Raw genomic sequence first — 23,615 nt, 5'->3', positions numbered from 1 at the left:
CCCATATATTCTGTCCCTCTTTGTCTGGTCTCGCCCTAAGCTGAAAGAAACTAATGAAGAAACCGGTTCGTTATCGAGTTTTACACACCCTAAACTTGAGTGAGTGGTGCATAATACACAAGTATTAAAAAATTCTTCCCCCTACGGAAATAAAAACAAATTCTCAAATAAAATTCTCAAATTTGGAAAGCCTTATTTAACACGGGGGTGGAAGGTATTTTTCCGCAGAGGGTGCGGTAATTTCCACCGGGTATTTTCCATGGGGGTATTTTCATTGGGGGGGGGGTATATTTTCCGGGGGGGGGGTAATCGCCGGGGGTGCTAAAAGCCTAGAACCATATTTTATTATTATAAATAACATGTTTTGATATACTGCCATCTGTCGAAACACAGAATCTGAAGTTTTCCTTCTATATCTTCAGATATGGATAGTGCAAAATTTTCTCCTCTTTTTAATCAACTTATACCGAACAATTAACAGCAAGTTGATCAAGCAAAACCAGATCTCACACGAGGAAAGAACAATACTGTTTACTATGATTTTTCTGATTCTGATATAAAGGATATCACCTATGAAGGTTTGGCATTCATTTTAACAGTGAAAAAGAGAGGAGATTCAGGGACCTTATGTCCTGCGAGTCTGTTTCAAAGGATTTTTGTCTCAGTTCAATCAAAATTAGAGGCCCAATAAGGAATTTTTATGTCATTTTAATGCCTCCCTCCTCGTCTCTCTTGCCAGTTTTCTGATCTCGCCTGCAGGATTATTTTGTGCCTATAGATAGATAGATAGATAAGTGTATTTCAAAAACCCGTGGGCCATATACACACAAAATATAAATAAATAACAGACAAGCAAGGAAATTAACAACAGTACGAACACGCACAAAAAAAAACAGAATTCGACGCAAAAAGTACCTAATCTAACTACAAAAGAAATTAATCATATAAAACTTTTTCTTCTTATTAAAGATTTTTCTATATATACTCCACTCGAAATATTGTGGTTGGGTTACTGTTTTGTAGAATACCCGGAAGCATCAAATTAATCCCATGCAAATAAATTTCCCGTAAATCCAAGAGCACCGGGCATTTCCGGAGAAAATGATCCAAGTCTTCATCATCATCTTTACAAAGAGGACAAAGATACCGCCTATCAGGACTAACTATCATTTTATTTTTGTCGAACGTTTTTTGCCTGTTCTGGATTGGAAGACAATTTGCCCTAAGCTGAATCCAACGACGTAGAATCATAGCCGGTAAATTAAGTTTAAAATAAACTTCCTCCCCAAAACTAGGTTTTGCCTGATTATAATGTTGTAGGGTTGTAGAATCAAGAACCAGCCCTTGCCAATGCTGAATTTCCTGACTCTCTAATATAAATCGTACCTGGCTTTCTAAATTTGCTGGTACATCGCGAGAGCAAAGACCATTATTCCATAAATAAGGCATTCCTACTTTTTCTAGTAATGATTTAATTTGGGATGGCCACGAGGTTTTTAAACCACATTTCAACATCTCTTCATATGCCACTCTTACTAGTCTATCTTCATTACTCTTAGTTAACTTCAACCAGAATCTAAGCATTAAAATATACCTACGTAGCTTTAAAGAAAACGTAGCTATATTGTTTTGGTCTTCTCAATTTGGCAGTTTTTGAAAGTGACACAGTAAAATAAAAAAAAGTATTTTGGAGTAACTTATGCTAAAACAGCAAGAAAATAAGTTTTTTATGAGCTAAGTGTGATTGCTTCACGTTGCAATTGAACATGACAGTGGTGTCCAAACACTTGACTGGCCTAACTTGACTGGCAAACTCAAAAAAATAAAAATAAATTCTACAAAATCTCAAATAGCATTTTGTATTGAAAGCCAAATCATTTATCGCTTTACTCAATGTTGTTTCAGCAACGAAGATCGAAGCAAGAGTTACCATCACGCCATACACCATCGTCTGCTTTTTTGGCTATTTTCACAATGCCCATTTTTACAACTTAATAGCACCTAATTTGGTGGATCCGAATATTAAACTTTTTATAAATTTTACAAGAAAATATACTGTGGACATTCATTTCTTACGTTTTTCTTCTTTTTATTCTTTTTTGAAAATGATTTCGTTGTTTATTGTCTCTATACCTTATGCAAAAATTTTGGTATCTCAATTTAAGCAATCCTGTGTTTTTAATGTTTCAGTATAATGTTATTATTTATTTTGTTATTGTTTTATAGCTCAAATCTCAGAAGGTATTTTGTGCAATATATTGACAAGCAAAAATAGGACATTTTTTTTTTTTTTTTTTTTTTTTTTTTTTTTTTTTTTTTTTTTTTTTTTTTTTTTTTTTTTTTTTTATTTTTTTTTTTTTTTAAGTAAACCAGCCTTAAAAAAAGAACTATTATAATTTCTGGCTCAGTCAAGTTCAAAAAGATTTAATCTTTGATTTAACTATCTTACATTTCAATGCAATTTAAAACTTATTACAACATAACATGTACCATGAGATCTTAAACCTGAAGAGACCTTTTTTAACTAAATTATTATTAAAACTTTCCTTTTTATAATATTATTTCTGTCTACGGCATTATTTCTGTTCGAGGATTTTTTAAATCTCGTTGTAGTGCCAGTATTGAGTTGAATCCAAACTGAAATTTTTTGATGTTGAAGCCGAAGTTTTCCAAATTATTTTATTCCAAAATGTTTAAATTTGGTGACATCTATGGGGTTTTTTTTACGTTTTTACCTGACAATCATGGCTTTGAATAGGTGGCAAAAAACATCAAAATTACTGCCTGAGCTTGGCAAACACAAAAAAAGGACAGAAAAGGGAATAACATATTCCCCGGTTGTCGAACGAGCGCTTAATTTACAATCTTTATCGTGTATAGGGGAATCAATCGCCCCACATTCTTTGCTTCTGAAAATTAAATGAAGCTCTACCATTTTTTTTTGAAATATAAATATTTTTTTTTTGCAATAAGCCTCAATATACTCACTTATAAGTGAATAACTTATGTGTTATTTACGGGGAGAAATAATCATTTTATATCTAAGTAATTATATTAATGAAATACTAGAGAATAGTTACAAAGTTCCCCCTTTCTCTCGTGTGTGACTTGAGTTAAATGCAAAATTTAGCCTTTGTCTAAAATGTTGGTAGACTTGGGTGGAGTTTCTGTTAGTAGACAGCACGATAAGCTACTATTCTTAAATTACGAATTTAGCCGCAAATACGATATTATAAAATTTAAAAACACAAAAAAGCATTTCACTACGAAAACATGGCACTGATTCCTGCTATACTCCATGACAGAGGAAACTTATTACAAATAAATACCCATCGAATTTTACACCTGGTTGAAATAGTAGGCCTATCTGTCCTTATGCTTCTTGAGTCCTTAAGTAACTATTAACCAAGTTTTATGAACTCAGTTTTGACCTTGATGTTGAAGGTCTTTAACCCTAGTTCTGTTATTTTTCAACTTTTAGTACATAATAAAGAAAGATCATAACAGATAGACATCGCTTCAAGCTTACCTCTCTGTTAGCTGTGGTTTTGCATGTGTTCAAAATAAAAGGAAGAATGAAAACCTAGGTGTCTGGGTTGAATTGTTTTAACGAAGCAACATTTATTTTATGATTTCAGACACCACAGCTGATATGCTCACATCTGTCGAAGCTCAGAATAAAGATGTTTATTCTGCATCTGCCTCTTTGGATACTGTAAAAATTTCTTCTGTCTTCAATCACCTAATTCTGGGCAATCAAAAGCAAGAGGACCAAGGAAAGACTGATCTCATACTAAGTAAACCCTACCGAACAAACGATATCAGTGATGAAGGTATGACGTTCATTTTAAAACGTATGAGCAGGAGAGGAGAGGCAGAGAACTCGTGTTCCGTAGAGTCTACTTCAAATGACTGTTATCTCAAGATAATTGGGACTAGAGGCCAAATAGTGAACTTTTTTGGACATTTTAACCCTTCCTTCCTGGCCCTTCTCTCTAAATTTCTGATTTCATCACCTAGAACTTTGGCTTTGTTTGCCCATATTATTTGGATCTTCTTAATTTGGCAGTTTTCGAAACGTTTTGGAAAGTAATAAAAAAAAAAGGATCTGTGAATTACTAGCATTGAAACACCGGGAAAAATAAATCTTCCTGAATCACCAAATGTGATTGCTTCACGTTACAATATCACGTGACAGTGATATCCAATGACTTGCCTGGCCTAATTTCACTGACAAGCTCCTAAAAATAAGAATCAATACTGCTAAATCTTAAATAACTTTTTTTAAAGCTGAATTGTTTGTTACGTTACTCAAATATTTTATTCATCCTAACCCCATGCCAACCCAACCCCAATATGGAACTGTAGGTTATTAGCGCCAGTTTAAATGGCTTTGTTACTACAATGAAGGTCAAAACAATAGGGATCGTCACGCCATTCACCATTTTATGCTGTTAGCTGTAACAAAAAAAAAATTGTCATTACTAAGAAGATATTATTCTTAAAATAATTTCTAAAGTTAAAAAAAGTTTCTAAAGTTATATAAGGATGAGGATTTATTAACTTACATAGAAACAACATTTTATTACCTTCCCGAAAAGCAACACTTGATCGTGGGGAGATAGAGCAAACAAAAAACTGAAAGAGAAAAAGAACGAAGAACCCAACATTCTCGGAAAGTTTCAAAAATTATTCCTCAGATATTGCAGACATGTCATTTTGACAACCGACCATGCCATTTTTGCTACTACTAATACTACTATTGATACTAGAAAAAAACCAAGCAAATCGATTTTTTTCCACTATACCCTTCCCCTTGGCCTATACTCAAATCCATGCATCCACTCTGTTACGTTTATATTTGGATTATTACATCAATCCATAAGACGACCTCAATGCACATAGCTCCCCTTGAAAATGCAGCCGAAAATGAAGCCATTTCTTTTGCAGATTCAAAATTTCGTCGGCCAAAGGACCTGGAAAGATATAGTTTGGGGGTACATACGGCAGCCCGAAAAATAAACCAGAATTTTATATTTACAATGGCTCAAAGCCATCAACAGTAAGATTTTGGACTAAGTGGAGCCTAGTGCACAGAAAAGTTAGATTTGAGACGTGAAACTGCTGCCATTAACAACAATTGCAGCTCTAAGCCATCGTTGACCAAACCCTTATGATTTGATCCTTGCCAATCCAATCTATTCAAAGCCTACCTCCTTACAACCTTCTAAGAGGCTCCGATGTCCTTGAAATCCTTCCTTACGAACTGCTTTCATTCCATTCTATGACGATCTGCTCTTGGTTTAGTCGTAGATGGTTGGCCAACGAGAACGATCTCTGACAATATGTCATCCTTTATTACCAGAACGTATTCTGCCCCCACCCCCCACCCAAGAAAATCTATAAAATTCCGTAAATAATTTTTCTAGAAAATGTCCAACAAATCCTCTTCCGTCCTCCCAAACACTCACGATTTAGAACCATACTTGACCACTGTCATCCCTTTAGCTTCCAGTATTCTAATCTTTGTTTGCAGAATCATCTTCCTATATTTCCAAACCTTATTCAACTGTGAAATTGAACGTGGCTACTCCACTTTTAACATCTGTGCTGCGACCATCGTCTTTACTAATAATACTGACCAGGTGGCTTCACGTTACTCAACATCATCTCTTTATTGTCATATATTCACAATCTAAGCGACTTAGTTGTCTTGGTTTTAGTTTTTGAACCTATTCCTGTGCCCTGATCTCTCAAAACCTTGTAAGTTATGCCTTGGGGGCATATGAGGTAAATCTAGAAAGGATGATGTTATATACTTCGGAGAGGGTTCATTGGACGGCTAATCAAAAGTTTTAGTGCACTTTTTAAAATTCAGGATGATCGGAGTGTGATACCCCCCCTCCCACTCTCAAGCACATGTCTCTTATTTTCCTGAAATGCATCTGATAAGAAATTTTGAGATGACCATTTGTTGTCGTACAATCTTTGAAAAAGGATCATTCGATTGGAACTTGAAAGGACTAGTGCCCTTTTTATTACTCAAGTGATTGGAGGGCAACGAGCGTTTGGGAACGTAAGGGAAAGTTTAGGAGGAGTTTCTGTTAAACGAAAAATTGTATACATGCAGGTTTTTCTAAGAGCATGTAAGCACTATCGTAAGTAGCAACACTATAATTGTTAGAAATATCATTGAAACTTGTGAAGGAACTGATTCGAATCAAAATTAAAAGGTCTAGTGCCCTTTTTAAGAGTAAAAAGAGATTACAGGCAAACAGTCTTTCTCTCAAGCCCATTCATTTCGAAACGCATCCAGTCAAAATTTTGAGACAATCATTTTGTTCAGCATAGTAGAATTGTCCAGCAACTATTTTTTTTAGAGATTTTGGGCGTGTCAACCCCCGACAGCTATGCAACGGGTCCATTAAGCTTTAAAACAAAATGTTGCTTCAAACTAAATCAAAAGGCACTGTGTTTATGGTTGCCAATAAGACGCCTCAGCAATATATCGAGAACAACTGGGGGTGTTAAGTTGAAACTTTGGGTCTGCTACTATTACTTCTTTTGCTCTTACAGTTTAAATAAACAAAAAGAGTGTAAGTTTATCTAGGTTGTCCTTGACCATAGATCGATTTTTTGGGAAGATATTATGTTTTATTTAGTTTAAAAATTGTAGAAAAAATTTTGCGAACATACAAATATCAACCCAAACTATGGATTCTTATAGAAAAACTCAAAAGATATAAAATGTTATATTTTTTTCCATGAAAAAGGCTGTGTCAATAAAAATGAACAGAAATTAATTTAAAAAACTTTTTCCACCAAACAAGTTTTTCAAAGAAAAGTAAACGGCTCGATTTAGCCAAAAATGAGCAGAAATAAAGTAAAATAATCTTCCAAGCGTAAAACTATTACAAACAACTATCAATAAATAAATGAAATTCAAAACGAACAGAAATTACAATAAATGGCCGAGTCAAGCTCATAACGAGCATAAATTAAAATCAGTAGGTCTGATAACCCCCACGGTTTGACAAGACCAGAATATAATTTGCGCTTTACTGGAAAAAATGCATTTTAAATGTTTTAACTTTTTTTACTTTCATAAATGAAAAATTATCAAAACTTTAAGGAACAAATATCAGTATATGTCAATTAAACGGACAGTCAACGGTTATTTCTTTTTTTTTTTCAGTAAAGTGCAAATTATGTCAAATTACTTTATTTGGTGCTGCAAAATTCTTGAAAGGCGATCCTGGCCTTTTGTCTACGACTTAAGGCCCCAAATAATAAAATATTCGTGTAGTCTTTGTGAACAAATACTCTAGCACATACTGCTGATAATACATTTATTATTAATAATAAATAATTGATTTATTGAATAATAAATAATTAATTGAATAATTAATTGATTTATTATTATATCTGATGTCAATTTTCGTATTTAAAAAAAAATTCAAAACTCATGCGAATGCACAAGTTTTTGTAAATAATATGTGCAATCTGACTGGGGGTGTTTTCATTCATCAAGCTGGCATTATTGTTTTATAGGATTATCGTTATGAGGCTTGTGTATTGCTATTGTATTTTTAATCATAATTTTTACATTCTAGAGCAAATTCCTAGCTTCAACAGTTCCCCAGGTCCTAGTAAAAAAAATTTGTGTGCAAGGTGTGTGGAGATAAAGCATCGGGTTTCCATTATGGTGTTACAACATGTGAAGCTTGCAAGGTAAATATATTTTTGACTTTTAATTAGTTATAACTTACCAAGGAATATAAACAGATGCAAGGTCATTCTTTTTAGACAACCCTCCCCACCCTCCACCCCAAGAAGGCATTTAATTGTACATTGTGTCTGTAACGTTTAAGGGTGTTTTGCTTTTTGTGATATTTGGTCAGTGACGAATGTGAATGTAAATCACTTACGAATATGAATTCTGGCTGCATCTACTGCATCTTGCGTTAATCTGCATCTACTTTGGGCATTAAAAATTGAATGGTAACATGTCTTTTTTTACAAAAATTGTAGGTTTTAATGAGAGTTCTTTAAGTGGCTTGTCTTTCTCGTTTTATCAGATTTAACATCGAATGCATATTTTAGATGTGAATGACTAATATGTTGAATCTCATTTTTTAACCAGCCAGGGAATACGGATTAACTCAAAACACCTGCCAAAAACGACCTGTAATGGTATATTTTGTCTGTATGGTCTATTTATTTTATACTGGTAGTAGTATTTAGTCATTGAAATGACCGTGATAACCTTGGCATATTGTAGTATTGGAATTAAAAATTAAATTAGTAATCTTTTTTTTATAAAAATTCTTATATTTTAGTGCCTTTACTGTAAACTGGATTAGCTTTCTATGTAAATTGACTGTAAATCTAGCTATCCTTATTAGATTTAAAACTCAGATAACTGGTATATTACTTACTTACTTAAGACTACACACAGGCTGTTCAGCCCAACTCAATATCAAGAAGCTGCTGGACCAAATATTTCCATCGGGTTCTGTCTTCTGTGAATGGTTGAATAAACTCCAGCCACGCATTGTCCCACTTGTGACCATGCTTTTGGAATCTCCCAAGTGGTTCGAAATTCCTTCTGACGACATTATGCCAAGATTGCATCTGGCCACCTGGTTAATTTCTTCTATGAGGAAGTAGGGGCTGCTATTAGTAGCTGGCGTCTCAGAGTTTCTTCCAGGCGCCTCATTACGTGACCTAGCCACTTGAGACGCCTTTTCTTGATCATGGTGGAAATGTCACACTTTTGTCTGCATACTTTCGTCAGCAGTTGATTGCTGATTCTTTGCGCTAACCCTATGTGGATAATGGCCCGTAAACATTTTCAGTCAAAGTTGTCAAGCTGACACTCTTCCACCACCTTGAAGGGCCAGGTTTCACGTTCATATTTGGGGAAGTCCTGTATCACTAGCCGTATTCGCTACTCTTTCTGTCATATTTTGTGCTCTCTGGGCAGAGTCTGCGAGTGGATTAGCATTGTCTATGAATTCAGTGTCAGAAATTTTCCATTGTGCCGAAAAGGCGACACATTCATCTTCTTTCAATGCGTTTTTCATAATCTAGTATATAACATACTTGAAACAAATTGGCGATCCTGGATGTCGTTGACGGACGCCATATGATATTTCAAAAAGTTCCGTTACTCAGGGTATTCTCATAGTATGCTCTTAGCAGCTCGACTATTTTCGTCTGAACGCCGTCTTCGAGCATTGTTTGCCATACCAATGGTAGTAATATTGAGTCAAATGCAACTAAATCAAGAAAGACTGAGAAGATAGCCAATCCATGAATGAAATGTTAGTAAAGAAGAATTCTTAGGGTAAAGATATAATCTACACACCCCATTCTTCGGTGGAAACCTGCCTGGTTCTTCCTTGTCCGATGTAAAGCGGTTCACTGACACCATTGCAAAAATCTTCCCAGCTATGTCTATTATCGAGGCTGTGCGGTAATTTTTACAGTCTCCTTCATCTCCTTTCTTAAATATAGGGATTGTAGTTGCGCTACGCCAGTCCTGGGTAATATATTCCCCAATATATAAAAGGGACTCAAATCGTTAGGGCTTCAACTAGCGCCGGACTTTCTTTGTATATTTCTGCCGATAGGGAGTCGGACTTCCTTTGTATATTTCTGCCGGGAGGGAGTCCTTACAAGGGGTTTATATTTTTTTTAGGACTTCACGGCTTTTCTGACTTCTTCTTTTGAAGAAGGAGATACATCGCAAGAATACCGCTCCACGAGTAACGGAGCTGCTGGTCGCATATTTTGGCTGGAGTGGATGGAGGAAGTTTAAGATATAGCGTGGCCTCTCCTGTATAACAGACCCTTGGAATGTTCTTTCCAATCGGTTTATTCTTTCTAGTCGCCCTGTGATGATATTCCCATCTGATCTTTCCCATTTTATGTAATGATATTACTTTTTTTTCAAGTTTTGCTCTCTGATAATCCTATATTGTCTACGAGTCTCATGTCTAGCGGCAGTCTCTTCTCGGTCTATGGCCAGATTTGACAAGTAGGTAATTTCATCTCTCCTTGCCAGATTATTAGCTCTCTTGCGGAGTTCTCTGAATTTCGTCTTTTTCGGTACGTCTTGTGCGATTACCTTATTCATTAAATACCCAGAGAGTGCAGACTGATTCAAGGACATGATGTTAGATTCCCATGAAAAATAAGGTCTAAAATGGTGTATTATGCAACATTTATGAGCTCTGTGCTGATAGCGATGTCTAGTCAGTAACACAGATGTAGCAGTATCTTCCGACTATAAATTTTTCTGCATGTGCATTAACTGGACTAATATATCTGTCAGGAAACTAAACATTTCACAACATTATAGTTTTTATTAAAATTGTATTTCTAGTGCTTAAGTTATAAAATTGAACATTTTTTTTTATGGTGCATGGTATTAACCAAGTGACATACAGCGATCGCAAATTCTGTCGGTCTGTCTGTCCCGATTTTGCTACTTTAGGCACTTCCAGATAAGCTAGGACGATGAAATTTGGCAGGCGTATCAGGGACCGGACCAGATTAAATTAGAAATAGTCGTTTCCACGATTTGACCATCTGGGGGGGGGGGGGGGTGTGGTGGGTCAGGTAATTCGGAAAAAATAGAAAAATGAAGTATTTATAACTTATGAACGGGTAATGGGATGTTAATGAAATTTTATGTTTGGAAGGATATCGTGGCTCAGAGCTCTTATTTTAAATCCCAACTGGGTCCGTTTAGATTGGGGGGAGTTGGATGGACCTAAAATTTTGGAAAACGCTTAGAATGGAGGGATCAGAATGAAACTTGGTTGGAAAAATAAGCAGAAGTCCGAGATACATGATTGATATAACCGGAACGGATCCGCTCTCTTTGGGGTAGTTGGGGGGGAGGGGTAATTCTGAAAAATTAGAAAAAATGAGGTATTTTTAACTTACGAAGGAGTGATCGGATCTTAATGAAATTTGAAGTTTGGAAGAATATCGTGTCTCAAAGCTCTTATTTTGAATCCTGACTGGATCTGGTGACATTGGGAGAAATTGAGGGAGGAACCTAAAATCTCGGAAACGGTTAGAGTTGAGGGATCGGGATGAAACTTGGCGGGAAAAATAAGCACAAGTCCTAGACACGTGATTGACATAACGGGAACGCATCCGCTCTCTTTGGGGGAGTGGGGGGGGGGGGGTTAATTCTGAAAAATTAGAAAAAATGAGGCATTTTTAACCTACGAAGGAGTAATCGGATCTTAATGAAATTTGATTTTTGGAAGGATATCATATCTCAGAGCTCTTATTTAAAATCCTGACCAGATCCGGTGACATTGGGGGGAGTTGGGGGGGCCTAAAATCTTGGAAAACGCTTAGAGTGGAGTAATCAGGATGAAACTTGGTGGGAAAAATAAGCACAAGTCCTAGATACGGGATTGACATAACCGGAACGGATCTGCTCTCTTTGGGGGAGTTTATGGGGCTGAAGTTAGTTCTAAAAAATGTGAAAAATGAGGTATTTTTAACTTACGAAAGTGTGATCGTATCCTAATGAAATTTCATTTAGAAGGACCTTGAAACTCAGATCTCTGATTTTAAATCCGACCGGATCCAGTGTCATTAGGGGGAGGGGATCGGAAATTTTGGAAAACGCTTAAAGTGGAGAGATCAGGATTAAACTTGGTGGAAAGAATAAGCACAAGTCCAAGATAGATGATTGACATAACCGGACCAGATCCGCTCTCTTTGGTGGAGTGGGGGGAGGGGAGTAATTCTGAAAAATTAGAAAAAATGAGGTATTTGTAACTTACGAAAGGGTGATCAGATCTTAATGACATTTGATATCTGGAAGGATCTTATGCTTTAGAACTCTCATTTTGAATATCGACCAGATCCGTTGACATTGAAGGGAGTTGGTGGGGGGACCGGAATTCTTGGAAAACGTGAAAATCGAGGTACCTTACGAATGGGTGATCGGATCTTAATGAAACTTGATATATAGAAGAATCTTATGTCTCAGATGCTCCATTTTCAATTCGAATCGAATCCTGGGACTTAGAGGGTTGGAGGGGGAAAACAGATATATTGGAAACCGGAAATCTTGGAAAACCCTTAGAGTGGAGAGATCGGGATGAAACTTAATGGGTAGAATAAGCACAAGTTATAGATACGAGATTGACATAATTGGTACGGATCCGTTCTCTTTGAGGGAGCTGGGGGTTGTTATTTGGAAAAATCTGAAAAATTGAGGTATTTTTAATCTAAGAACGGGTGACCGGATCTTAATGAAATTTGATATTTAGAATGAACTCTTGTCTCAGAGTTCTTATTTCAAATCCCGGCCAGATCTTTTGACATTGGGGGGAGTTTGAGGGGGAGACCGGAAATCTTGGAAAACGCTTATAAATATCATACATACGTGATTGACGTAACCGGACTGGATCCGCTCTCTTTGGTAGAGTTAGGTGGTGGGGTTCAGTGCTTTGGCGAGTTTGGTGCTTCTGGACGTACTATGACGATGAAAATTGGTAGGCTTGCCAGGGAGCTGCACAAATTGACTTGATAAAGTCGTTTTCCCCGATTTGACCATCTTTGGGCCTGAAGGGAGAAAAAAAAATTACAAAAATTAGAAAAATTAAGGTATTTTTTACTTGCGAGTGGGTGATCGGATCTTAATGAATTTTGGTATTTAGAAGGACCTCGTGACTCAGAGCTCTTATTTTAAATCCCAACCGGCATTAAGCCTCTGATTTTCCTTTTAAAGCAATCTATTGATTCTTAGAATTTTGCTAGAGCTCATACCATATGAGCTCTTGGCTCTTCCGACCTCGTCACAAGTGCCATATGAGCTCTTAGCTCTTGTTTTATTCTATATGACGAAATCCAACTATCTTTTATATTTAACGTCAAAATACTTTTTTTCTATGCAGGTACATTCTCAACATTTTCTGGGGAGGGAGGGGGGTATGGGCTATTCAGTATGCAATTAGTGCCATCGGCTAAAGAATGAATAAAATGAGTCTGTCGTGTGATTCACTTGTTTCCTTGAATGACGTATCAAAAGATTTATATTTTAATTTCAGATATTTTTTCGAAGGATTACACTGAGGCAGACTGAATATACTGAAGCAGATTGCATAAGAGAAGGAAAATGCTTTGTAAGTTGGGTGAACAAAAGTGAATGCCAGTTTTGTCGATTCAAGAAATGCCTCGCTGCTGGAATGTCAAGAGACTGTAAGTGATTTTATCTTCAGTAATTTTTTTTTAAGAAGCTGACTTCTATCTAGTACTTCCATGCAGAATAAGCCCTTGTCAGTTTTTCTGTTCGTATTCTTCGTCACTACTTATGCAACTCCAGTTGACTGAATTTGGTTTTGCAACACCGCATGGATTGATTCTCATTATATTTTTTTTTTTTGCCAAAACCCATGCAGACAGGATATTCATTCCATTGAAATATTCATTCTAATAATAAAAGATAGCGAATTTTATGTGAGATTTGAAATAAGAAGTGCCCAGAGATTCGTTGAAATTTAGAATTTTGGAAGTTGTCCTTGGCCACGGTCCCCCTACTTACGTCTTTTTTTGTGGAATGGGCGTATTTGGATAATCCTTTAAGTTGGTTCTCTGTAGTCAAAATCAATTTCTATTAAAAAAAATTACATATTCGGCACGTTCCTGTTCTAGAACTGGTACCTTCAGGATTTTTTTTTTGTTCGTTTTCTTTTGCCACGCAATTTTGTACCAGATTTCGGGTAACAATAATTCTTATTAATATTGAGTTTTGAAAAAAAAATTATGCTGAAAATAAGTAGAAATATTGTGGGTTTATTTGTGGCAACATTAAGAGACTATGCTTACCACAGTGATTTGATAGGCATGCTATACTGTAATATTCTTTTGATAAGTCAGTGATACTTGTCTTGGTCCCAGAAAATGTAATGATTGCAGCCCACTAGGTATCCTTTTTTGTAGTCTTGATCTCCTTTTTTGTAGTTTTGTAGTCTTGATCAATTAGTGTCTTGATCACACTAATTTTTTATTACCAGACTTGCGCATGAGTTTGGGCCCCTCATACCCCTCCAGGGCCCCTATGCCCCCCCCCAATGTTTTACAAAACTTTTTTTGGGAATAAATTTTTTTTAACTTAACATTTTTTTAAATTTTATATGTCTTAAAATTACATGTAATCTTAGCTGAACACGGTTTTTCGAAAATTTTTATGTGGCCGTCCCTGTGGTACTTTGCGCTTGGTCATCGACTGTAGTTGGTTTGTTGTATGTTTTCTATCAATATTAATTGTGTACTGGAAGAATAAACACACATCTTGATTCAAAAATTAAAAATGAAATATTTCAATAAAGTGTGTTTACATGATAGAGTTCTCGTAGCCTTGAATTCTGACTAGAACTTTGATTTGAACCGCGAAACAAGCATTAATGGTAACATCATTGAACATTTATGCGAGCGTTGTCATGGCATTGAGGGATCAAATTTCTTTGGAATACTGAAAAAATTCAAATTACAGACTGGGACACCGGGACACAAATGACGACCGGGACACAGGGAATATAAATGACCGGGACACAGAGACACAGCTATAACGGGGACGCCGGGGGGCACAGGGGGATATTTAAATGACGACGGGGACACAGAGAATGTTCGATTAGCAATCACCATCAACAAAGCTCAAGGGCAATCATTAGAATCATGAGGTATAGATCTGAATCCGGATTGTTTTTCCCATGGACAATTATATGTTGCATGTTCAAGAGTCGGTAAACCTGACAATCTATTTATATGCACAGACAATGGGACAGCGAAGAATGTTGTATATTCGCAAGTTTTACGTAGTTAAAAACATATATATCTATATATATATAAAAATAAGTTGTCGAGTGACGTGTCGAGTGACGTCATGTTTGTGTGTCGACTGACGTCATGTTTGTCGACTGACGAAATTATAGACCGGGACATCGGGACACAAATGACGACCGGGACACCGGGACATAGGAAATATTAATGACGACCGGGGCACTCAAAGAGAAAGCGACCGGGACACAAGGAATGTTCTATTAGCAATCACCATCAACAAAGCACCGGGACACAAATGACGACCGGGACACAGGGAATGTAAATGACGACCAGGACATAAGTAAAAAAAAACTAAAAACTAATAAAAAAACCTAAAAAACTAAAAAAACTAAAAAAGGAAAAAAAGAAAAAAGGAAAAAAACTGAAAAATAAAGGAAAAAACAAAACTAAAAAAAAAAAAATTAAAAAAAAATTAAAAGATAAAAACTAAAAAGAATAAAGAAAAAAACTAAAAAAAAACTAAAAAAAAACTAAAAAACTAAAAAACAAAACTAAAAAAATAAAAATAAAAAAAAACTAAAATAGTAAAAACCAAAAAAAAAACCTAAAAAGAAAAAAAGTGGAAAAACACAAAAATTTATTTCATCATATACCAATTCAAAAACGAATGTATATACAGACCGGTACACCGGGACACAAATGACGACCGGGACACAGGGAATATAAATGACGACCGGGACACAGGGACAGAACTACAACGGGGACGCCGGGGGGCACAGGGGGATATATAAATGACGACGGGGACACAGGGAATGTTCGATTAGCAATCACCATCAACAAAGCTCAAGGGCAATCATTAGAATAATAAGGTATAACTAAAAAAAACTAAAAAAAGTAAAAAACTAAAATTAAAAAAAAGATCAATTCAAAAACGAATTTATATACAGACTGGGACACCGGGACACAAATGACGACCGGGACACCGGGACACAAGGAATATAAATGACGACCGGGACACTCAAAGAGAAATTACAGACTGGGACACCGGGACACAAATGACGACCGGGACACAGGGAATATAAATGACGACCGGGACACAGGGACACAACTAGCACGGGGACGCTGTGGGGCACAGGGGGATATATAAATGATCACGGCGACACAGGGAGTGGTCGATTAGCAATCACCATCAACAAAGCTCACGGGCAATCATTAGAATCATGAGGTATAGATCTGAATACGGATTGTTTTCCCATGGACAATTATATGTTGCATGTTCAAGAGTCGGTAAACCTGACAATCTATTTGTACGCGCGCGGGGGGGCATGGGGGGCGCGAAGCGCCCCCACTAACTAGGTGTTGGGGTGGCGCGTTACTTAACTAAAAAAAAAAAAACAAATAAAAAAAAATAAAAAAAAACTGAAAAATAAAGGAGAAAAACGAAACTAAAAATAAAAAAAACTAAAAAGGTAAACTACAAAAAAAAATAAAAAGGAAAAAGAAAAAAATTAAAAAGAAAAAAGGGGAAAAACACAAAAATTTATTTCATCATATACCAATTCAAAAACGAATGTATATACAGACCGGGACACAAAATACGACCGGGACACAGGGAATATAAATGACGACCGGGACACAGGGACACAACTACAACAGGGACGCCGGGGGCACAGGGTGATATATAAATGACGACGGTGACGCAGGGAATGTTCGATTAGCAATCACCATCAACAAAGCTCAAGGGCAATCATTAGAATCATGAGGTATAACTAAAAAAAAAGGAGAAATTACAGACTGGGACACCGGGACACAAATGACGACCGGGACACAGGGAATATAAATGACGACCGGGACACAGGGACACAACTACAACGGGGACGCCGCGGGGATATATAAATGACGACGGTGACACAGGGAATGTTTGATTAGCAATCACCATCAACAAAGCTCAAGGGCAATCATTAGAATCATGAGGTATAGGTCTATATACGGATTGTTTTTCCCATGGACAATTATTTGTTGCATGTTCGCGCCATATTAGTTACGCGCCATTGTAGTTGTGTCCCTATGCTAATCGACCATTCCCTGTGTCGCCATCGTCATTTATATATCCCCCTGTGCCCCCCGGCGTTCCCTTTGTAGTTTTGTCCCTGTGTCCCGGTCGTCATTTATATTCCCTGTGTCCCGGTCGTCATTTGTGTCCCGAGGTCCCAGTCTGTGATTTCTCTTTGAGTGTCCCGGGCGTCATTTATATTCCTTGTGTCCCGGTGTCCCGGTCGTCATTTATATCCCCCTGTGCCCCCGTTGTAGTTGTGTCCCTGTGTCCCGGTCGTCATTTAAAAACATTCGTTAAAAAACATTCGTTTTTTAGTTTTATTTTTCTCCTTTATTTTTTTCTTTTTTTTTCTTTTTTAGTTTATTTAGATTTTTTAGTTTTTTTATTAGTTTTTAGTTTTTTTTTATTTTTAGTTTTTTTTTGTAGTTTTTACCTTTTTTTTAGTTTTTTTAGTTATTTTTTTACTTATGTCCTGGTCGTCATTTATACTCCCTGTGTCCCGGTCGTCATTTTTGTCCCGGTGCTTTGTTGATTGCTAATCGAACATTCCTTTTGTCCCGGTCGTTTTCTCTTTGAGTGTCGTCATTTATATTCCCTATGTGCCGGTGTCCCGGTCGTCATTTGTGTCCCGATGTCCCGGTCTGTAATTTCGTCAGTTGAAAACATGACGTCATTCGACACACAAACATGACGTCACCCGACAGACAGACCCACACACACACAGACAACTTATTTTTATATATATAGATTGTTCCGAGTTTTCATCTGTCACGATGTCTAAGATTGAAAAGGATGAAGTTCAACTGGATGCAAAGTCAATTTATGTTTTTAACGACGTAAAACTTGTGAATATACAACATTCTTCGCTGCCCCATTGTCTGTGCATATAAATAGATTGTCAGGTTTACCGACTCTTGAACATGCAACATATAATTGTCCATGGGAAAAACAATCCATATTCAGATCTATGCCTCATGATTCTAATGATTGCCCTTGAGCCTTGTTGATGGTGATTGCTAATCGAACATTGCCTGTGTCCCCGTCGTCATTTATATATCCCCCTGTGCCCCCGGCGTCACCGTTGTAGTTTTGTCCCTGCGTCCCGGTCGTCATTTATATTCCCTGTGTCCCGGTCGTCATCCCGGTATACATTCGTTTTTGAAGTGGTATATGATGAAATAAATTTTTAATTTTTTCCCTTTTTTTCTTTTTAGTTTTCTTTTATTGGTTTTTACCTTTTTTTAGGTTTTTTAGTTTTTTTCTTTTTTCTTTTTATTTTTTTTTGAAGTTTTTATCTTTTTAGTTTTTTTATTTTATTTATATTTTTTAGTTTTCTTTTTCTCCTTTATTTTTCAGTTTTTTTCATTTTTTTAGTTTTTTTTTTCTTTTTTAGTTCTTTTAGTTTTTACCTTTTTTAGTTTTTTTTAGTTTTTTTTAGTTTTTTAGCTTTTTTTAGTTTTTTTTATTAGTTTTTAGTTTATTTTATGGTTTTTTTCCTTTTTGAGTTTTTTTTTTAGCTTTTTACCTTTTTTTTAGTTTTTTTTTAGTTTTTAAGCTTTTTTAGATTTTTTAATTTTTTTTTTCTTTCTAGTTTTTTTTTGTAGTTTTTACCTTCTTTAGATTTTTGCTTCTTTTATATTAATGCTAAAGCCAAAGTTCGAAACTGGAACCTCTTGAACCTAGAACCTGGAACATAACGCCTTATCAACTCAGCTACATCGGCTTGAATACATTCGTTTTTGAATTGGTATATGATGAAATAATTCAGACGTCATATTATATGATGAAAAAATTTTTTAGTTTTTTGTCCTTTTTTTCTTTTTAGTTTTTTTATTGATTTTTATCTTTTTTTTTAGCTTTTTTATTGTTTTTCGTTTTTTCTTTTTAGTTTTTTTTTGTAGTTTTTATCTTTTTTATTTTTTTTATTTTTATTCATATTTTTTCAGTTTTCTTTTTCTCTTTTATTTTTCAGTTTTTTCCTTTTTTTTAGTTTTTTTCTTTTTTAGTTTTTAGTTTTTTTTTAGTTTTTTACCTTTTTTTAGTTTTTTTTTAGTTTTTTTAGTTTTTTAGCTTTTTTAGTTTTTTTATTAGTTTTTAGTTTTTTTTGTAGTTTTTGCCTTTTTTTAGTTTTTTTCAGTTTTTTCTAGTTTTTAGTTTTTTAACTTTTTTTAGTTTTTTAGCTTTTTTAGTTTTTTTTTCTTTTTAGTTTTTTTTGTAGTTTTTACCTTTTTTAGTTTTTTTTTCTTCTTTTGTATTAGTGTGAAATAATTCAGACGTCATATGCGGACAAACACGACGTCACTCGACAGACAGACAGACAGACATAACCCACAAACAACTTATTTTTATATATAGATTATATATTTGCACATGTTACCTTATAATAAAGAACATACTCTTGCCTATACTAAATTGTTTAGGCTACTTAACTATAGTTATAGAAAAGAATGAACACTTGCTGATAGTAACTGAAAGATTAATTAATAGTAGCAGCCTTAGTTCTAGTGGCAGTACTATCATTGTTATTATTAAGAACAAACTGTTGCCTATACTAACTTTTAAAGGCAACTTAACTGTAGTATAGGTTTCTACAGTTATATTGAATGTCAAAATATTTCCTCCACCAGGGAATCAAACCCCTTTCACCCATGTGACAAGTGGCTCTGCTTACCATTATACCATCATAAACTTATGAAAAATAATTACACATAAAACATGATAATAAATTCGTTAATACACTAAAAAATTATTTAAGGAATTAGTCTGGTTAATTATAAATGGGGATTATGTAAGTTTCATTGATATCATGGCTGTAAATATTACTGAAACCTAGTAAAGAACGAAACATGGCACATATTGGGTTAGTTTAATGCCTCATTCTTTGAATTTTGTCTCTTACTATTCCAAACAAGAAAAAACCAAGCCACAGGCTTTTTCCTGTTTGTAATTCTACTAGGCACAGACTTTTACTTTCTAAAAAGACCATTATAATAGGCCAAAATTACACTTAAATAATAATAAAGTTTACAATTAAGATAAATCTAGATGATAGTTACCATTACATAGACAGCAGGTAAATGAAGAAAGAAAATAGCTAAATTGTAGTTTTTTCTTTGTGAAGGCTAGCATGGTAACTATATAACTTTCATCAGATATAGCTGAAACTCAGTAAAGAACAAGTCAGGGCATATAGTATTTAAAATTTATGATATTCCCGGTTGTAGTAGTAGCTAGCAACCAAGTCAAAGACGATCACGTCCACTGCTGAGAAATACGATAGCTCATAACTCCTAAGAATAGTGTCAGGTCAAAATAAGAAGTATATTATTTGAACCACCTTGTTCTAAACCCATATATAGGAAATTTATCGTCTCATGACTTGAATAACAACCAAAATCTACTCGCTTGAAGCACAAAAAAGTTGCTTGAACTACAATATTCTGCATTAAAGGCATCTTTTTTGTCTGTTCTTTCTTCTCAGCTAGCAAGGCACTGGAACATAATAGAGAGCTGTATAATGGCTCATTTGAAAGGAAATTGATTTATTTAAAAATATTTTATATTTAACAAAAATAATTTTTAAAATAAAATTGATTTCTTGGGAAAAGCTAAATTTTTCTATAATGCTGTCGCAGCAGTTATATTAAACAACAAACTATAGTCAATAGGAATTAAAGTATGTTTACTCAAAGAATCGGAATAATTATTTATAAATGGTTCTTATATAAGTTTTATTGATGTTATGGTTGTTCAGTTTTTTTCTGATTTGGTTCTTAATACCTGACTATTTTATTGTTCGACCAACTATGTTACTTATTCTTTTATTTTGAAGCTTCATATCTGTATTTTCCTACCTAAAATGTTATTCTTAAATTTAGCTAAAATTGACTTTTGTAGTCTATTACACTAATATGTTTCTGCCAAAATTAGAACACATTTAGAAGTTTTGTTAGATGCATAAAACTTGCGAAAAAAATTATTGTTTGTATCAATCAGTCCTTTGAATAAGTAAAACTAAATAAATTATGCTGAGTTTGCAGATTAACTTGATCAGATTATCGCCTTCGGCTTTATGTTTAATCAATTCTGATATATTATTTGAATATGGCTTGTGTAGGTATAAATGGATTTGGACGAATTGGTCGTCTTGTGTTACGAGCTGCATTGGAAAAAAGCAGCCACTTCTGCCAAATAGTGGCTATCAATGACCCATTCATAAATGCCGCTTATATGGCGTATTTGTTAAAATTTGACTCCACTCATGGAAAATTTCAAGGTGAAGTTGCTGCTATTGATGGTAAACTTGTTGTAAACGGTCATGCTATCAGCGTATTTCAAGAACGTGAGCCAAGAAACATTCCATGGGGTTCTGTGTGTGTCGATTACGTCGTTGAGTCGTCTGGTATTTTTACTACCTTTGAAAAGTGTTCTGGTCATCTGGAAGGAGGCGCAAAACATGTCATTATTTCTGCACCTTCTGCTGATGCCCCAATGTTTGTCTTTGGTGTCAATCATGAAAATTACGATCCTTCTATGAAGGTTGTTTCAAATGCATCTTGCACCACTAATTGTCTAGCTCCTTTTGCTAAAGTTATCAACGATAAATTTGGTATTGTTGAAGGTCTTATGACCACAGTTCATGCTATGACTGCAACCCAGAAAGTCGTTGACGGGCCATCTGGAAAACAATGGAGAGATGGAAGAGGTGCTGCTCAAAATATCATTCCAGCATCAACTGGCGCTGCCAAAGCCGTAGGGAAAGTAATTCCTGAACTGAACGGAAAGCTCACCGGAATGGCTTTCCGTGTACCCGTTCATAATGTCTCTGTTGTAGATCTCACTTGTCGATTGGCCAAAAGAGCTAGTTACGATGAAATTAAACAAGCAATTAAGGAAGCATCGGAAGGACCAATGAAAGGTATTTTGGGCTACACTGAAGAGAACGTAGTCTCATCTGACTTTATTGGAGATAATCATTCATCAATCTTTGATGCAAAAGCTGGTATTCAACTTAGCCCCAACTTTGTGAAGCTAGTTTCATGGTATGATAATGAATACGGTTATTCTTGTCGTGTTGTTGACCTTATTTGCTACATGCACTCTCGTGCTTAAGTATTTTATCCCTTCAAGATTTAATTAGAAATTAAACAAGCAATTAAGGAAGCATCGGAAGGACCAATGAAAGGTATTTTGGGCTACACTGAAGAGAACGTAGTCTCATCTGACTTTATTGGAGATAATCATTCATCAATCTTTGATGCAAAAGCTGGTATTCAACTTAGCCCCAACTTTGTGAAACTAGTTTCATGGTATGATAATGAATACGGTTATTCTTGTCGTGTTGTTGACCTTATTTGCTACATGCACTCTCGTGCTTAAGTATTTTATCCCTTCAAGATTTAATTAGAAATTAAACAAGCAATTAAGGAAGCATCGGAAGGACCAATGAAAGGTATTTTGGGCTACACTGAAGAGAACGTAGTCTCATCTGACTTTATTGGAGATAATCATTCATCAATCTTTGATGCAAAAGCTGGTATTCAACTTAGCCCCAACTTTGTGAAGCTAGTTTCATGGTATGATAATGAATACGGTTATTCTTGTCGTGTTGTTGACCTTATTTGCTACATGCACTCTCGTGCTTAAGTATTTTATCCCTTCAAGATTTAATTAGAAATTAAACAAGCAATTAAGGAAGTATCGGAAGGACCAATGAAAGGTATTTTGGGCTACACTGAAGAGAACGTAGTCTCATCTGACTTTATTGGAGATAATCATTCATCATTCTTTGATGCAAAAGCTGGTATTCAACTTAGCCCCAACTTTGTGAAGCTAGTTTCATGGTATGATAATGAATACGGTTATTCTTGTCGTGTTGTTGACCTTATGTGCTACATGCACTCTCGTGCTTAAGTATTTTATCCCTTCAAGATTTAATTAGTTCAATATTTGTAATGGAATCTGTCACATTTTAGATTAGTCGTGGTTATAGACGATTTTAAGCAAATGAAAGATCTTGGTACTCACCAATTTCAAATCAAAAAATTAAAGGTGAAAGCGAGTACTTATTTCAGGAACATTCGGATTGGAACATTCGGACAGTTGCTAGCAACCTAGTAAGAGACGATCACTTCAAATACTAATTATTTAAAAGATGATTGTGGTTAAGCATAGGGTTAATAGGTGATATTTTTTATCTTAAGGCTCAAAGACATAATGGCTAAATAAATACTTAATTAGTTCTAAGAAAGAGACAAGGAGAGGTTGTATAGTGAGGAATCAGGAACAACCTCATGATACAAAATTACGAAAAATTTAACACTTTCAATTGCTACTTCTCTTATATGCATTATCTGTTTGCAAGTAATTATAAATTTTACTTATAAAGCCTGCAAACATTTATTTTAGCTATACCAATTGTGAATAGACATCATGTTTTTTATTAGAATACTAGCTATTCCAATACTAAATATATATATATATATATATATATATATATATATATATATATATATATATATATATATATATATATATATATATATATATATATATATATATATATATATATATATATATACTAGCTGTTGGGGTGGCGCTTCGCGCCACCCCAACACCTAGTTGGTGGGGGCGCTTCGCGCCCCCCCAAGCCCCCCCGCGCGCGTAAGTCGTTACGCGCCATATTAGTTACGCGCCATTGTAGTTGTGTCCCTATGTCCCACCTGTTAGCTTTTTAGCT

General features: G+C 35.2%; 2 protein-coding genes across 2 annotated transcripts in view; both read left to right on the top strand.

Annotated features, from left to right (window-relative positions):
- Positions 1 to 3,652: 3,652 nt before the first annotated feature.
- Positions 3,653 to 23,615, top strand: part of LOC136025467 (zinc finger protein 37-like) — a 60,854-nt gene continuing 40,891 nt past the window's right edge. The window contains exons 1-4 of the mRNA XM_065701499.1: positions 3,653 to 3,833; positions 5,537 to 5,645; positions 8,340 to 8,565; positions 13,089 to 13,239. Coding sequence (XP_065557571.1) covers positions 3,653 to 3,833; positions 5,537 to 5,645; positions 8,340 to 8,565; positions 13,089 to 13,239 — 667 coding nt within the window. The remainder of the gene's footprint in view (positions 3,834 to 5,536; positions 5,646 to 8,339; positions 8,566 to 13,088; positions 13,240 to 23,615) is intronic.
- LOC136024891 (glyceraldehyde-3-phosphate dehydrogenase-like) lies at positions 20,010 to 23,342 on the top strand. Its single transcript, XM_065700427.1, has one exon. The coding sequence runs from the start codon at positions 20,981 to 20,983 to the stop codon at positions 21,986 to 21,988; it is 1,008 nt and encodes a 335-aa protein (XP_065556499.1). The 5' UTR covers positions 20,010 to 20,980; the 3' UTR covers positions 21,989 to 23,342.

The sequence above is a fragment of the Artemia franciscana genome, chromosome 3 (assembly GCF_032884065.1).
Source record: "Artemia franciscana chromosome 3, ASM3288406v1, whole genome shotgun sequence".
Classification (NCBI taxonomy): domain Eukaryota; kingdom Metazoa; phylum Arthropoda; class Branchiopoda; order Anostraca; family Artemiidae; genus Artemia; species Artemia franciscana.
The sequence above is the reverse complement of the archived record's forward strand: the minus strand, read 5'-3'. Positions and strand labels throughout refer to the sequence as shown.